At 43.7% G+C, this 15557-nt stretch overlaps 2 protein-coding genes across 2 annotated transcripts; one reads left to right on the top strand and one right to left on the bottom strand.

The window, feature by feature from the left end:
- Positions 1 to 299: 299 nt before the first annotated feature.
- LOC308329484 (uncharacterized protein) lies at positions 300 to 1077 on the bottom strand. Its single transcript, XM_080783804.1, has 2 exons — positions 461 to 1077; positions 300 to 348 (listed from the first exon to the last, which is right to left on the bottom strand). Exons 1-2 carry the CDS (start codon positions 793 to 795, stop codon positions 327 to 329), a joined length of 357 nt encoding a protein of 118 aa, XP_080639930.1. The 5' UTR covers positions 796 to 1077; the 3' UTR covers positions 300 to 326.
- A 4127-nt stretch (positions 1078 to 5204) lies between these two features.
- On the top strand, positions 5205 to 14694 carry tmem54a (transmembrane protein 54a). The gene is made up of 7 exons (XM_080783635.1): positions 5205 to 5259; positions 7404 to 7496; positions 9639 to 9835; positions 10550 to 10609; positions 11373 to 11576; positions 12487 to 12621; positions 13255 to 14694. The coding sequence occupies exons 2-7, from the start codon at positions 7484 to 7486 to the stop codon at positions 13417 to 13419; spliced, it is 774 nt and encodes a 257-aa protein (XP_080639761.1). The 5' UTR covers positions 5205 to 5259; positions 7404 to 7483; the 3' UTR covers positions 13420 to 14694.
- The last annotated feature ends 863 nt before the right edge of the window (positions 14695 to 15557 follow it).

Below are 15557 nucleotides of genomic sequence, written 5' to 3'. Positions count from 1 at the left end.
GAACGAGATGTAAATGATCAAATTTCTGGCCAATCACAAGTTAAGTCCTCACTTTTGTCTTTACACTTCACTTGCGTTTACACATCTTCAATGTTTGTGTACACAGATCCAAATATTGTATACTTTACTCTACATTTGAAACTCTGTAATTGTGATTACAATAAAAAAAAACTGAAAATGCAGAGAACCACTCAAAGCATCACATTAAATTTATACTATAAGAAAACATTGGAGAACCAATTGAAAAGCATGAAATCCTTTATTTTAAACTTACATTCAACAACAAGTCTACTAAAAATCCAAGTATTCTTTTAGTGCAATCCCATTTATTCCCTTTGGTCCAGTTTCCTGAGGAGAGAGAGAAAGAGACAAAGTTTTATAAAATCGACATGAAACAGCAACATTTAGTCCAAATGATGATGAACAATCTTTGAGAATAAAAAGTTGCAACAGATGTTACCTCAGCAACTTCAGGAATGTGGAAAGCAGTCGCCTCTGCCCCGTCGCAGTTCTCTCCTCAACAGAATCTTCATCCCTCCCCGGGGTTCTGGCCCTCCCGTTCCCATGACCAGGCTTCACGGTCTCTTCCTCGTAGCTCAGCGTCTGAGACCCGTCTGCATCCCTTTCAAACTGCAGCCTCGAGCGGAGGATCGGTTGGCCATCAGCAGTTGTTCCCGCTTCAGCATCAGCCTGCTGTCCGCCCATAGTCGAGACCAGACCACGTCCACGCCGGGTCAAGTCATAAGCCGGCCAGCTGGGCTCGTTGTGCTCCTTTAGTGCTTGGCCGTGACGCATCCTTGATGGTCCACCCCATTCTCGATTTCTTATAGCTTCTCCCCTCAGAAACGCTTCCCTCTCCCGCAGAGCCTGTTTCCTTTGAGATTCTTCCCGGATTGCCCTCAGAGCCTCTTCTCTGCGCCTCAGACCCTCTTCTCGCCGAGTCGCCACTTCATGATATGGAGGAGGGATCGGCCAGCCGTACAGCACGGGAGGAGGGGGGATTGGCCATCCATCGAGGAGAGGGATTAAGAAGCCCTCTGCCGTTAAGGGAACACCAGTCGCTACAGCATCACTTCCTATGGCATTGAACCTCTTCTCACTCGGTCCTGTCAAAGGACTTGGGTGGTGTGTGGCTGTAGGGTTCGGTTTTGCGACATAATTTGTGCTCTGCGCATTATTATTATTAGTGACCTGCACCTGACCAGGCAGCGTCAGGGACAGTATAGGTGCAGGGCCCTCCCGACTCAAAACTAATGCATCAGCTGGAAAGGGAAGCCAGTGGGGTCCAGGGATTGCATTTTCAGATGAGATAGTGCCTTCTTGAGCTCCAGAGGCAGCCCGAGAGGTTGATGCGTCGTATTTATTCACTTCAGGAGCAGGTTCATCAGACTGCATGAAGTCGAGATAGTCGCCAGCATCTGGGGCTGGAGGGTGAGATATCGCCCTAGGTTGTGGGGCTGCTGGGCGAGACAGCACCCTAGGTTGTGGGGCTGCTGGGCGAGATCTCACAGGTTCTCCATTTACAATGAAGGGGCCAGTACCGACTAAAGCTGGCCAGGGCTCGTTGTGCTCCTTTAGTGCTTGGCCGTGACGCATCCTTGATGGTCCACCCCATTCTCGATTTCTTATAGCTTCTTCCCTCAGAAACGCTTCCCTCTCCCGCAGAGCCCGTTTCCTTTCAGATTCTTCCCGGATTGCCCTCAGAGCCTCTTCTCTGCGCCTCAGACCCTCTTCTCGCCGAGTCGCCACTTCATGATATGGAGGAGGGATCGGCCAGCCGTACAGCACGGGAGGAGGGGGGATTGGCCATCCATCGAGGAGAGGGATTAAGAAGCCCTCTGCCGTTAAGGGAACACCAGTGGCTACAGCATCACTTCCTATGGCATTGAACCTCTTCTCACTCTGTCCTGTCAAAGGACTTGGGTGGTGTGTGGCTGTAGGGTTCGGTTTTGCGACATCATTTGTGCTCTGCGCATTATTATTATTAGTGACCTGCACCTGACCAGGCAGCGTCAGGGACAGTATAGGTGCAGGGCCCTCCTGACTCGAGACCGATGCACCAGCTGCAACGGAAAGCCAGTGGGGTCCAGGGATTGCATTTTCAGATGAGATAGTGTCTTGAGCTCCAGAGGCAGACTGAGAGGTTGATGCGTCGTATTTATTCACTTCAGGAGCCGGTTCATCAGACTGCATGAAGTCAAGTTGGTCGCCAGCATCTGGGGCTGGAGGGTGAGATATCGCCCTAGGTTGTGGGGCTGGAGGGTGAGACAGCACCCTAGGTTGTGGGGCTGGAGGGTGAGACAGCACCCTAGGTTGTGGGGCTGGTGGGCGAGATCTCACAGGTTCTCCATTTACAATGAAGGGGCCAGTACTGACTACAGCCATGGCATCTGGAAAAGAAGAAAAATACATCATAATGAGTCGTATTGTATCAAGTGATCGGAAGGATAATCTTGCAAGGAGGAAACACTCAATGATAAACTACATAGCATCATCAATAAAGTACTTGCACTGACCAATGTGTGAAATCCCATGAGTGTGATCTTTACACTTTGATCTACAGCAGTTGCAGACCATTGCATTATCAGTCAGCTCCTCCCATCTGAAACAAAATCCACTAAAATCAGTAGTGTCAAAAAAATAAAATAATTATTGAATAATTTTAGTACATCATAGCTGCAAATACCTGGACCGGAGTTTCTTGTAGTTGCAGGACTTCAAGCCCACAGTGATGCCCTTGTCTGAAATTACCACACTACAGTGGATGTACACCTGTAGACATAAGACCCAGTTCATGTTTACCAGCACAGTCATTAACTACTCACTGGTCAATGAATGACGATAAACTCACTGGTCAGTTTATGCAGCAGGTAAACAAATCATTGGTCAGTGTATGAAGATAACAAACTCACCCCAGATTTCAGCCGTGAAGTGTCGAGAATGAAATTGATTGAATCCTTCCTCCCAGAAGGGACAAACTGTGCCATGGTATGGTTGGATCGTGACGTGACTGTGCACCTGACGGAACAGTTAGTAAACAATTGCCTGGTCGTTTAGTTTTTGAACCATAGTTCAGTACAGAACTGTGCACTGTAGCTATTGCATCATATGGCAGCCAAGTCTATGGACTTTAATGTTTAGCACTTTTAAACAGTGGCAGCCAAGTCTATCCCGTTGTTGTGTCCAGTGCATGTAGCCATATTAGGATATAAATGTAATGTTTCAATAGAAGAGAGATAGAACGGAAACCAAATACCACCCCAATTGTATAAGTTATATTGTAACGATTACACAACTTTAGTTATATTAATGTTTTTAAACTTCTTACTTTAACAATATGCAACCCGCCAGGCAGCAGATTCTACATAGACTTTAAGCCGCAAAAACCTGCACCTTACCCTTTATTCAAGATGACTGCATGGCGAGGTCGAGTCTCAGGGGCAATGGATTTAGACACCCAGCAGGACTGGATGAAAGGCCGCTGCTCAGTTCCACATTTAGCCAACACCTGCAGGTGGATGCGCTGGCCTCTCTGGTAGAGGTTGGACTCTGCCGTGGTGGTCCAGGATGCTGCAGACAAAATTATATTACACGTTAAAGTTTGCAATCTATAGTCATGAAGACTTACTTTACAGGAAAAGATCTTTATAACTCACAATTCATGGCATTTATGGTAAAGCTCCAGTCATTCACCACGCTTGGAAGAGGTACGGAGAAGGCAAAGTCTGTGGCCCCATGATGTGACCTTTTGCGCATGAAAATGTAAAAGGTTTGAACTTGCATCTCCTACTACAACATTTGGAAAAATCGGTCATTTACACATTTCAAAGATAGTGATGACAAGCGTCAAAGCATCATGACTGAGATTGCAGATAGTAGAAAAGTAGTTGAAACCATATTAAAGTCAAGACATATGGGCCTACCTGTTTGGGACACAGGAGACCGGCACAGTGAATGGTGCCTGCCACCAGGTAAGAGGACTTCTAGGGATAAAATGGAGCAAATTGTAGAACACGTCCAAGCCATTCTGAGTCTGTGGAACATAAATGATAATAATTACATAGAGGACCCAAATGACAGAAACTGCAGTAAGGTGGCATTCCATTTGACATACTCACCACCACATGATTTGTTCCACACCGAGCAAAGTCATAAGTGAAGACAAAGTTTTCCTTTGAATATCCATTATGGAAGCAGTCATCACCAAGCTGTAGGTCCTCTCCACTCAATAAGACACCATTTAATTTCTTCTCAACCAGCAGTGTGAGCCGAGATCCAGTACAGGACACCTGAATTCTTGGAACTTCCGTGGGAGGCGCGTTAGAGTCAGGGCCAATCTGCCAAGAACTTAAAGATGTGTCATAAGGGAAATCATTATCACCGACACTGCCAACTGGAGAGCGGTAAACATCTTCTATAAAATGGCGAGCGGAGAACTTCCCGAACGGCTCCTGAAAAGCAGCTACAGCAGGAGGACACGTTGCAATAATAAAGCACAGTCTCAACAGCTTCAGAGGCCCCATGGTGAAGCTCATCGAGTAGGCAGTGCTTTCATTTGACCAAGCGGCCTGGCTTTTAAAGGGTTGAAGAGGAAACCATGCACAGGTGCTGGCAATTAACCTAATTAAGTTAAAATAGTGTAGCCTATGCCTACATCTATGAGTTGGCAAGCAGCAAGCTTGGAGAACAAGCTCCGCAGGCAGTATCACACACTTTACATGTCTGGATGAATAGAAAATGGAGGACCCTGATGTAAAGAAGTCAGTGTTTTTTTTATCAGTTTTTGTATTGACCTGTACTTTGTTTTAAATGTACCCATTCTACAAGCTGTTAATACCATTTTCAATCAATCAAACACAGGCCTAATGAAAAATGTATAGTAATTTGCAGATTCAACTTTAGAAACTTTACCTACTGGTCAACGCATGTGGAAAAAGCCAATTTGCTGCTCAGGGGCTCACATCCGGCCTAGAGCCCGCCCACTATCACACTCCACACGCACACATTCATGCACGCACGCAGACCGTTTCCCTATCCGCTTTAGACCGGATCTGCAGCCCTCAAAGTGAATATTCGTCTCAGTAGTAAATATAGTAATGTCAGTCAGGCAGCCTCAGGGGGAATTGTGGGCGGGCCAAATACATCTGGTCCCTCCCACTACGTGACGACGACCATCCACAGGTGAGCAGTGAGGGAAGGAAGGAGGAAGAGACACCAACACAAAAGACAGAGGTGTACAAAACAAATATCTATAATAATCTTAGAGTATATATACAATAGAGAAGACACCCAAGTTCTCCTCCCGTCCACTTGCATTGAGTTGCTCAGAAGCGCATGAGGCGAATCCACTCCTCCTTCCGGTTTAGGAGCCCTGTGCATTCTGGATTTTTGCCCTCAAACACATGAACGCGCGACGACCGACACATGAACTAGCATCGTGCGTGTGTGCGTGTGCGTGCTACTCGTGGTGAACGCGCATCGCTATGTTGGCAGCAGACTCGTCTGCTGTTTTTTATCATATTAGCATTTTGAATAGATTAAGAACATGGATGTATCTGATTCTTTAAATTCGTTATTTTTATACACCTCTATGAACTGTTTACACACCATATAATATAATATTAATGCAATAAACTGAAGTTCATTCCAACTTGTGTTATTGTGTGGTGCAGTGCTGCAGTTGAATATTTGCTTTTAAAGGGACTTTATACTTTTGCTAATTCACATTTAGAAGAAAGTGAAAATATAGGCTACATACATTTTACAAATACACTTTACCAATGACAATGTAGAACAATTTTAGCTCTGAAGAACACTTTAAGCCTTCATGGCAAATGCAAGGTCACAGCACCACTCTAAACTATTAAATAATAATGCTACAGATCTCTAATAAAATGCCAAAATACAATAAATGATGGGTTCTTTTTCATAGCACTTGTAGCACTATGAATGCAAATATAATAAATATTAAATATGTATCAGACAACCAACAAATGTAATACAAACTATATATTTATATAACAAAATAATATTTAAAGTGTGACAATATTGTCACAATTGTAAAATTGTAATTGAAAAAGAATGTCAATATAGTTTAAAAAAGAGCACTTTGACACTTGTCATGCCAATTTGCGCACCACTATGAGCAATGACTTTTTAGACATATTACTAACAAAAATACCAAATCGTACATGATCTACTGCTTGACCAGACAGATATTGTTTTTGGTTCTTTAGACAATATGAACATATTCCAATATCTGATATGCAGAATAAATGCTGCGTATGCTATTCTATGCCATTCAGGTTCATATATGTGCATAGGAAATATGTCTCAATACTGGATGTACAGTATTCCAGTCCCACTGTTGTTTATCCAGTGTGAATAATAGATTATTTTAAAAATCATTGCAATTTGATCTGTGACTTTTGCAGAACCCAATGTTTTAATTCAGAGGTTGGTTTAAAATGAAAGCATTTTGATTATCTCGGTAAGCACATCAATACGAATCTGGGTTATTATTGTGGTTATCTTAGCACTTCATCATGGATTCCTTGGGTGAAATTCCCAGTTTTACACTTCACATGTGACATAGAGAAATTCTTCCTTGATCTCCACCTTTTCTTAACTGCACTTTGTCCAAACAGAATAAATGTAATTTACACACTTAACCATAATTTGATTTTAATTGGAAAATTGATCATTTTCAGTGTTATGGAATAATTTAACCATTGATTTTAGACTGTAAAGAGACGGCACTGCACAGAGCTCCACGACCACCAGTCAATCATTCAACCTCTGCCCAGGGATGGAGGCTTGAAGACGGGGTAAATGGAGAGACATACGCCTGGCAGAAAATGAGTTTCGCCTACTTGTAGGTTATCAAACCATGTATTTATATCGGTAAATAATCATGTTGATGCTAAATCAACATTAACATTTCATGTACAGCTGCTATTTAAAAAAAAAAAAAAAGAATTCGGACTCGGGAGTTCTACAGCAGAAGCCTATGGTAAGTGAATGGGAAGTCAAAATGACATAAGCGATCTTTATAATCTTAATACTTGGTCACAAACCAACTATTTTACAAGAACAATATTGATGTAACTAGAGATTAGACAAATTATCTATATTTTATATACACAGAATAATAAGTAATGAGCAAAAGTCCTGATGCGGCATTTCCTGGTTTTAATGCGGTCTGTCTCTCAGCGCTCCGCTCTGGGGCAGAGCTCAGAGAGCTGGCTGAAATTTGCTGGAGTGGGCGGAGCCTAGTGCGCGTTCATGTGTTTGAGGGCAAAACCTTACCAAACTGCAATACCTTCTTCGGCCACTATGTCCATTGCGCTTCAGGATTTTCTCTGGGTGTCTTCTCTATTGTATATATACTCTAAGATAATAATAGAGAGAAATGGCTTCATTACCGCGACTGTTATTGGGCTGCATGTGATCAACTGATAATAATCACAAGAACAAGTTCATCATGTCATCCTTGGGTAAGTTATTTACAATGTGATTAACTGTTTTTAAAACAGAGCCGAAGTGAATGCAAAGAAGCAGAAATACGTTTTCTTTTTTTAGGTGTGGCCACACTGTCAGGTAAAACGGGGGCTTCTGCTGGTGGTGAACGATGCTTTCTTTCTGGTTTTTCTTGTTTATGTTCAGTTCTTAAACTGAACCACCTTCGGCTTCATGTGGCGGTAATTCTACTAGAATTCTACTAGAATGCGACAATCTGTTGTCGCATTCTAGTAGAATATCTTTATTTAATTGTGAAATGTTCGTTCATGCTCGGATGAGTCTTTATGCAAAGGTTAAAATATAATAATTGACTGTACAGATTATAAAATGTGTATGCAGTTTGTAGATTGGCTACTACAGTTCACACGAAAGTACAGGTCAATACAAAAACTGCTACGAGGATAATCACAAAACCAGAAAAGGCACTAAAACTTGTTTACAGCTGGGTCCTCCATTTTCAATTCATCTATAAGTACACTATCTTCTATGCATACATTGGATGTGTTTTCCTTGCTTTAGTCGCTCTGTCTGGATAAAGAGCGTCTGCTAAATGCCTAAATTGTATTGCAAATGTCCTGCAGGAGAGATTATTATTTCTTCTGCCACAATCGTCCAGGCAGCTACTTGGCAGGCACAGAGAAGCTTGGTCTACTAACTACCCGACTTTCACAATGGAAGTGTAGGTGCAGGCAAGACCACCTCCAAACCAAACCAGATGTTCTATCTAGATAGTAGGCTAGGTGTATTCTATAACATAGCTCTGTTATAAACGGCATGTTGGGACTAAAAACAGAGGAGACTAACATAATCAACACTGAATGTATGGGTCCGTTTACTCTGTAAACACGAGCCCTCAGGCCAGCATTCATTGAATGTTTGAGCATATATACCCACCCTGACCCCACCCTGAGCTTTGTCCCCTTCCCTTTCAGGTGGGTCTTAAGCCACCTACACACACACACACACACACACACACACACACACACACACACACACACACACACACACACACACACACACTTGTCAGATAGCCTATGGCGGTTGAAGGTTCCCAAACCTTTTAGCTCAACACCCAAAAAAAAATTTGGATATCCACGTTTGCGTTGTGAGCTTGTAGATTCATGGAATCACTGAAAAATAAATCATTGTTTTCTTTTTTTTTCTTTTTTTTTTGAAATCATACTAAGAATTAAAAAACAATGTATAGGACACCAAAATAAAGGGACCCATACAAAATGGTGCCCCTCAAGGTGGTTCCCACGCCCCAGATTGAGAAGCACTGCCTTGGCTGGCTGGGTGGGAGATGTAATGGTGGTATTGTCTGCTCTCAGGCCCGGATTGGACAGTCTAGCGATTCTGGCAGAATCCAGGGCTGGGCAGTCATGGGGCCAAAAGAAAACGCAATCAAAAAGACATAGTAGTAGGGCCGCCTTTGGGCCGGTGAAGACCGCAAATGCCAGGGCCGATTTTCTGTGCCAGGCCGTGCCTGTCTGCTCTCATGCCGAGTATGCTGCCGTCGCTGCAGCCATTCTCGGCATGCTCCTGGCTGTAACCGCATACAGTACCATCACTCATCTCTGCTGGGTCAATGACGTTTGTGATTCATTAGCTAGCCTTGTTGTCAATTAGGCGCTGTCTCTCGGTGTGGTTACCATGCTGTGCTGCTGCTGAGCCCACAGCCCCCCACCTTTCCCATATATATGTAGTACCATACTTTCTTTAACTGATGTCGTTCGGATGACTTCCTGTTTTTTCATAGAAGTGTGTATTTGTACGTCTTTAAATGTTCTGATGAATTGAAAACGGAGGACCCTGATGTAAACAAGTCTTAGTGCTTTTTGCAAAAGAACTACTAAAGCAAGGCAAACGCATCAATTGCAGTACTACTAGTGCATGTCTTCTGAGGAATTGAACATGGACGACACAGATGTAAACGTCTTTAAGTCTTAGTGCTTTTTCTGCTTTTATCCTCGTAGCAGTTTTTGTATTGACCTGTACCTTCGTTTGAACTGCACCCAGTTGGACTATCTGTGTCTAATGTGTTTTGGCGGGGCTTGTTCTTGCTGTAGGACTATGCTGTGTCTAATGTATTTTGGGGGGGTTCGTTCTTGCTGTAGGACTATGCTGTGTGAACCTGAAGGACAACAAGGCCCTGATGAAGATGGGCCTGGGCCTGGTTCTGGTGGGTCACGTGAACTTCCTGCTGGGCGCCCTGGTGCACGGCGCCGTCCTCCGGCACATCAACGTCCACGACGTGGCCCGGGCCATGGTGTATGCCATCGCCAACGTCATCGCCATCGTGGCTGGCCTCTTTGTAAGTATAGCACGCCCCACCCACATCGGTGTTCATTTTGACAGCACATTCTGATTTAGACTCAATTCTTTTTCTTTTTTTATATATATATTTTTTTGCGGCTTACGCCTTTTTATTGGGGACAGACAGGGACAGACAGTACTAGGCTGACAGGAAACGGGAGAGAGATGGGGGAAGACATGCAGTAAAGGCCGTGTCGGGTTCGGGAGTCGAACCCGCGGCACACTGCGACTGGATTACCAGTCGGGTGCCCAGACGGTTACGCCACCGTCTGGGCCTTTAGACTCAATTCTATACCCCAAATTTACTGAGGTGTTTGCTGAATTATGGTAGGTAATTATTTGGCCTGTAATTATTATTACAGCCGAGATCACAGACATGGGTCGATTCGCCGGCGCTTAAAAACACAGACGTCCTCCTCCGTGATTATTCTTTATTTCCTGAGGTCCTGGCGTAATACTAATCCCGTGCGAATAGGGCTTTTAGTCGACTATATATAAAGAATTAGTCCTTGTCTTGGTCAACCATAGTAACACTGCTACACACACACATACACACCCAATGTAGAGAATGCACCTGAGGTGAAAAACATCAGCAGTGGATTACGTTTACAAGATTCAACAAAAGGCCATGTTGACACAGTGCTATAAAAAAACAAAACACTGCCATCCGATTGATCTCATTTCAATGTATACTTTAATTGTTTCTTTCCAGGGCATAATAAGTGGAATCACCGCCATCGTCTTGTCGAAAAACAAGAAAAACAAGGGACTGGTAAGTACTGTTACTCATTCGTCTGCTTAGAACTCTCCAATGAACTGTTGATATGAGAGAAGTCAAACTGACGACTGAAGTCACACAGGACGGCTTAATCCTGTATTCAAATATGGAAGCACCTGAGTACACACACACACACACACACACACACACACACTGATAATAAAAATAATACCTTTTGCTGAGGAAATAGCCTTTCGATTTGGCTACTACAAGATAAAGCAATGTTTTACTTCTTGGCTAAAAAAACATGGGTTGGTCCAGCTACATAATAATCATAATAATTCATTTTATTTATAAAGCACTTTACATTCTCACGTATCTCAGAGTGCTACAGGGTTGTTGTTACAATTCCAAACATGCAAACATGACCCGCTTTAATTACTTAATTAGTAGTTTAATGACTAGTATTAAATATTGTCTTTTTTTATGTCCAATATGTTTGTATTTAGTTCATAAAGTAAACATAACTATACTGTTATATAAATATACTTAAAAGCTTTTGAAAGCTTTTGAAAGGTAGTTGAATTTTTTTCAGAATTTAAATATACCAAAAAGTAGCAGATCTAAGCTCAAAACGCGTCTCAGTGCGACGCGTTTTGAGCTTGTAGATCTGCAATTTCTTTGCTACGACAGTAATATGCAATGTGGCCCTCTGGCGTGAGTGTGGAAATATAGTGGCCCTCTCCATCGTCAAAGTTGCCCGCCCAGCCCTGCTTTAAGGCCATCTGTGTTGTGCTTCTGTGTTCTCTCTTTGCAGAAGTGGATTCTGTTGGTGTTCAGCTTCGTGGCCGGTCTCCTGGCAGCTGCGTCCACTTTGGGCCTGATGGTCTCCATGGTCAAAGCCATCATTCACGGCGGACGCAGTCTGCTGACGCACTGCAAGAATCTGGACACCATCATCATCGTCGATGCCTTTTCCAGCATCACCAACGAATGTCCCTTCGACCCCACACGCATCTACGTAAGTCGGAGACGTAAAGAATGTCCCTTTGACCGCACACACGCACGCACACGCACACACACACACGCACAAGTCGGTAACATAAAGATGGACGTACAGCTAGAACCACTGGAAGCAAGTAGTATATTTGAGAAAGTAGTAAACTAGGTGCTGGCCGCCTGTCCCCCTCGATGCCCCAGGAAAAAGCAGAGCTAAACAAACTCATGGATGGACACTGGCACAGGTCACTTTACAGCTTTTACATGCACACACACACACACACACACACACACACACACACACACACACACACAGATATACATGTGAAAGTTAACATCCCAGGAGTAAGAATCTTGTACACGGCATCCTCAAACACCTTAAGAGCTTGGACAGCCAATGAGCTGATCTTTCTTAATAGTGCTGCTGTTCTTGATTAGAAGAGCAGTTTACCTAAACCTTTGTGTGTGTGTGTGTGTGTGTGTGTGTGTGTGTGTGTGTGTGTGTGTGTGTGTGTGTGTGTGTGTGTGTGTGTGTGTGTGTGTGTGTGTGTGTGTGTGTGTGTGTGTGTGTGTGTGTGTGTGTGTGTGTGTGTGTGTGTGTGTGTGTGTGTGTGTGTGTATGCCGGTATGTATATGTACACATTATTTCTATAGTCATGTGATCAAGACGGTTCTGTCCAGTTATTTTCATAATTCCATCCTGATCGACTTCTACTGGCCTGGCAGAGACCTGTGCTCCGAGTTTTTCAAGTTTATTATTGTTATTGGCCTATTAATGCGGTTATATGGTCTGTGGAACCAGAACAAAGTCATTTTGCTCTGTGTACACGCGACGGACAGAAACGTTGGAACGCTGAACTGGGGGGGACGGCTGCCGTATTTTCTAAGTTGTAGTTTGTGACATCGTTCTGCTCTTTTTGCCTCTCTGCCAGGGAACTACGGTGATCCTCTGGGTTCCTCTCATCGCCATGTCCGTGGTGGAGATGGTGTTCTCCTTCCGCTGCTTTGCAGCCTGCACCTCCTTCCTGCGCATGTGCAGACGAAGGAGGCCCATCCAGGCTAGACGAGTGAGTTATCGCCCGTGGGGTTTCCTCCTGTCATGTCGTCAGTTTGGTTTTCAACCCCAATTCCATTTCAAGGCCCAAAAACTAAAAGTCAAAGATATTTTGTATGTCGTTGCATAAGATTTTGTCTACAATTCCATGCTTTTGGAAAACGTTGACCAAAATAACAATTCTTTTTACATTTTCGAATTGTGTAGACGTGAACAAAGTGATATAATGCTGACGTTTAAGAATAACTTTACTCTCGAGAGCATCAAATGAAACCCAATGGACCTGTCTGGGTCCATTTGGCAGACTGGACCCGTATGGGTCCATTTGGTTTCATTTCACGCTCTCAAGAGTTAAAGATCTACAAGGGACCACTTGGTTACAAACTCTACCTCATTTAGCCTCCAAGGACCACTGGTTGAAAACCACTGTTTTTATGTGATTGCAGATCACATAAAATATAATTAATAAAATATCGAATGTAAAAAATAATGCGTCCCTTTAAAAAAAAAAAAAAAAAAAAGTCTGCTCACATTCTTCCTTTTACGTCGGCATGGTTGTTAAGCCAATACGCTTCTCGTCTGCCATAGAGGGGTACGTCAGTGTCGGGACGATATCATCTACAATACCTTCTGCGTTTTGCTCCAGGTGCGTATCCAGAGACCTGACGAAGTGGCGTCGTCATCGTCACCACCGCCGGCGGCCGCTCCGCCACCAGAACCGGAACCCGAGACGGAGACGGACGCCGAGGCCACGGAGCAGCACGAGCTGCTGGAATGCAACGCTACGTCAGAGCGCAGTGACTGGCTCTGACGCGGCGCGACCCAGAGGAACCACATTTCCAAAAAAAGAAAGTACTGGAACTTTACAGTTACATAGGTTTAGAGCAGGTATTGGAACCTATAGAACCAGACGGGTTTAACCTCTGGTCTTTATTAAGGTCGCTTATACCTTACACCTCTTATATGCGGTAACGGTGATTCTGTGTGCAGACGCAGACTTCCCAACAAATACGACATCTTTTATTAGGCCTACTGAACACTATACTCTTGTTTCCAAAGTGTCTGCTTTCATTGCTTGGAAGGAGATGAGTGTAAATTACTTCAAACAACTTGGCACGCTCGGTGCGTTGCAATGTTACTAATGCATTTAAAATGTACTACTGCCTTTACGAGCACATACATGTGTCATATCGGCACAAGATATCAGGATTTTCTTATATCGATTCGATAGCAGCAACGCATTTTAACAGTTGAACACTTAACATGAAGAAGGACATATGCATCCCAATGAGATACTGTACATACTGTACCCACAGAGTCTAGTCCTTCCACACGCACACGAAGTTGCAGAGCAGCGGATTGTGTGGCCCTGGTCTTGCCCTAATGGGACTGATCGAGGGTAGCTACTGGGACGTAAGTCGGGACTTGATCTCCCCCGGGTGGGTCACCCGAGTGAGGGGTATGATGTTGCGATACCCGAAAACCCCAATGACCTTGGGATACAGGCAATGTTTCTTTCCGTTCATACTGATACTGTACTTATACACAGATATTGAGTCAACTATGACGTTCCATGGCCTTGGTGTTGTGATCAGATGTTGATGCAATGTATCGGGCCTTTACATTCACTTCAAGGGGTTAATCGAACGAATGGAATTAATCGATTATAACCATTGATTTTAACCAAATACATTTTCAAAAAATGCGGACAATTGGCAGACATAGCCTTGTGGGCTTGTAGGTCTGTTATTTTCTGTGTCTTTGTACATAAGTGTATATAATGGGTATTACGTGGTTGATCAGACTGATGTATACAGTATGACAGGTCAGTTAGTATTTCTTTCGCACGATTTTGTATGATGTGGCGTGTGTACTTGAATTTCCGTTAGCTCAAGTGGGCAACCATGTTATATTGTTATGATATAATGGAGGCCTTGCCGATATTTATACCGCTTTCTTTCTTCTTTCTACAGGCTGCCTGTAATCATTGGTAACCACTTTCCACAGAAAATGCATAGTTTCTGTGCAGTGGTTTGAGTGGAGTAGTGTTGGTAAAACATTAGCAAAGCCTGAAATTGCTGTTCCACTGTTCTACTGTTCCAAGTATCGAGCGGTATCGAGTCGAGCATGATGCATGCTCGACTCTGGAGTCTCATTTTGACCTGAGATCAGATTCTAAAAAATGTCTTGTAAATCCTGACAGTTTTCTATGTCAGTCGTTCTTCGATTTTTCAAAAATAGCAGACCTACAAGCTCATAGCGTGCCACCGAGTGGCGCGCTATGAGCTTGTAGGTCTGCTATTTTTGAGCCTATGTTTCAATAGCTAAAGCATAACATAATGCTAACACCAAAAGGGGTTCCCGCCCAAAATGGGTTAAGACACCTATTCTCTCAGGCTAGTTTTATGTTGTTTAATTGTTTGGTTTGTTTGGTTGATTGTTGGTTCTTGTTTTATGTAAGGCGTCCTTTGGGGTTCATGAAAGGCGCTATATTAATTCAAGCTATTATTATTATTGCAGTGTACCTTGTCAACATGGGGTCCAGGGAGCGGGTCAGGGACCCCCCCCATTGGTCCTTGAGTGGGTTCCAGGGTGTCCCATTGGTCCTTGAGTGAGTTCCAGGGTGTGCCATTGGTCCTTGAGTGGGTTCCAGGGTGTGCCCAGCTAAATGCCAGTTACGGGTCTGCAACTCTAGACCGTGTGCAAGTATTTTTTTACACAGTTTTCCTTGCACAAAGTTACATAGCTAGCTTTTGGCACATTATGAGCCAATTGTAAACCTCGAGATATCAAAGGACTTTCTCCTCCTTGAGCATGAACAGCTCCTTCGTTAGTGCGGACGGTACATAACCCCCGCTTCATCTGGTGAGCCTAACATCGTATGCGTTTAGCTTGCTCCATTTAGCCTGACACTTTTCGCCGGGACTTTTTTTAATTTTATGATAGCGA

The sequence above is a fragment of the Protomyctophum bolini genome, assembly GCF_963924005.1.
Source record: "Protomyctophum bolini genome assembly, chromosome: 15".
In the NCBI taxonomy this organism is placed as follows: domain Eukaryota; kingdom Metazoa; phylum Chordata; class Actinopteri; order Myctophiformes; family Myctophidae; genus Protomyctophum; species Protomyctophum bolini.
Note: the sequence above shows the minus strand (reverse complement) of the source record. Positions and strands in the feature narration are given on the sequence as shown.

Bases quoted from the DNA above. Each gene is read 5' to 3' on its own strand.
- LOC308329484 (XM_080783804.1), bottom strand. From the start codon at position 795: ATGCGTCACGGCCAAGCACTAAAGGAGCACAACGAGCCCAGCTGGCCG. The intron at 349-460 runs GTAACATCTGTT...CTCTCTCCTCAG, and splicing joins ACATTCCTGAAGTTGCTGAG to GAAACTGGACCAAAGGGAAT.
- tmem54a (XM_080783635.1), top strand. The intron at 10,610-11,372 runs GTAAGTACTGTT...CTCTCTTTGCAG, and splicing joins ACAAGAAAAACAAGGGACTG to AAGTGGATTCTGTTGGTGTT. The intron at 11,577-12,486 runs GTAAGTCGGAGA...CCTCTCTGCCAG, and splicing joins TCGACCCCACACGCATCTAC to GGAACTACGGTGATCCTCTG.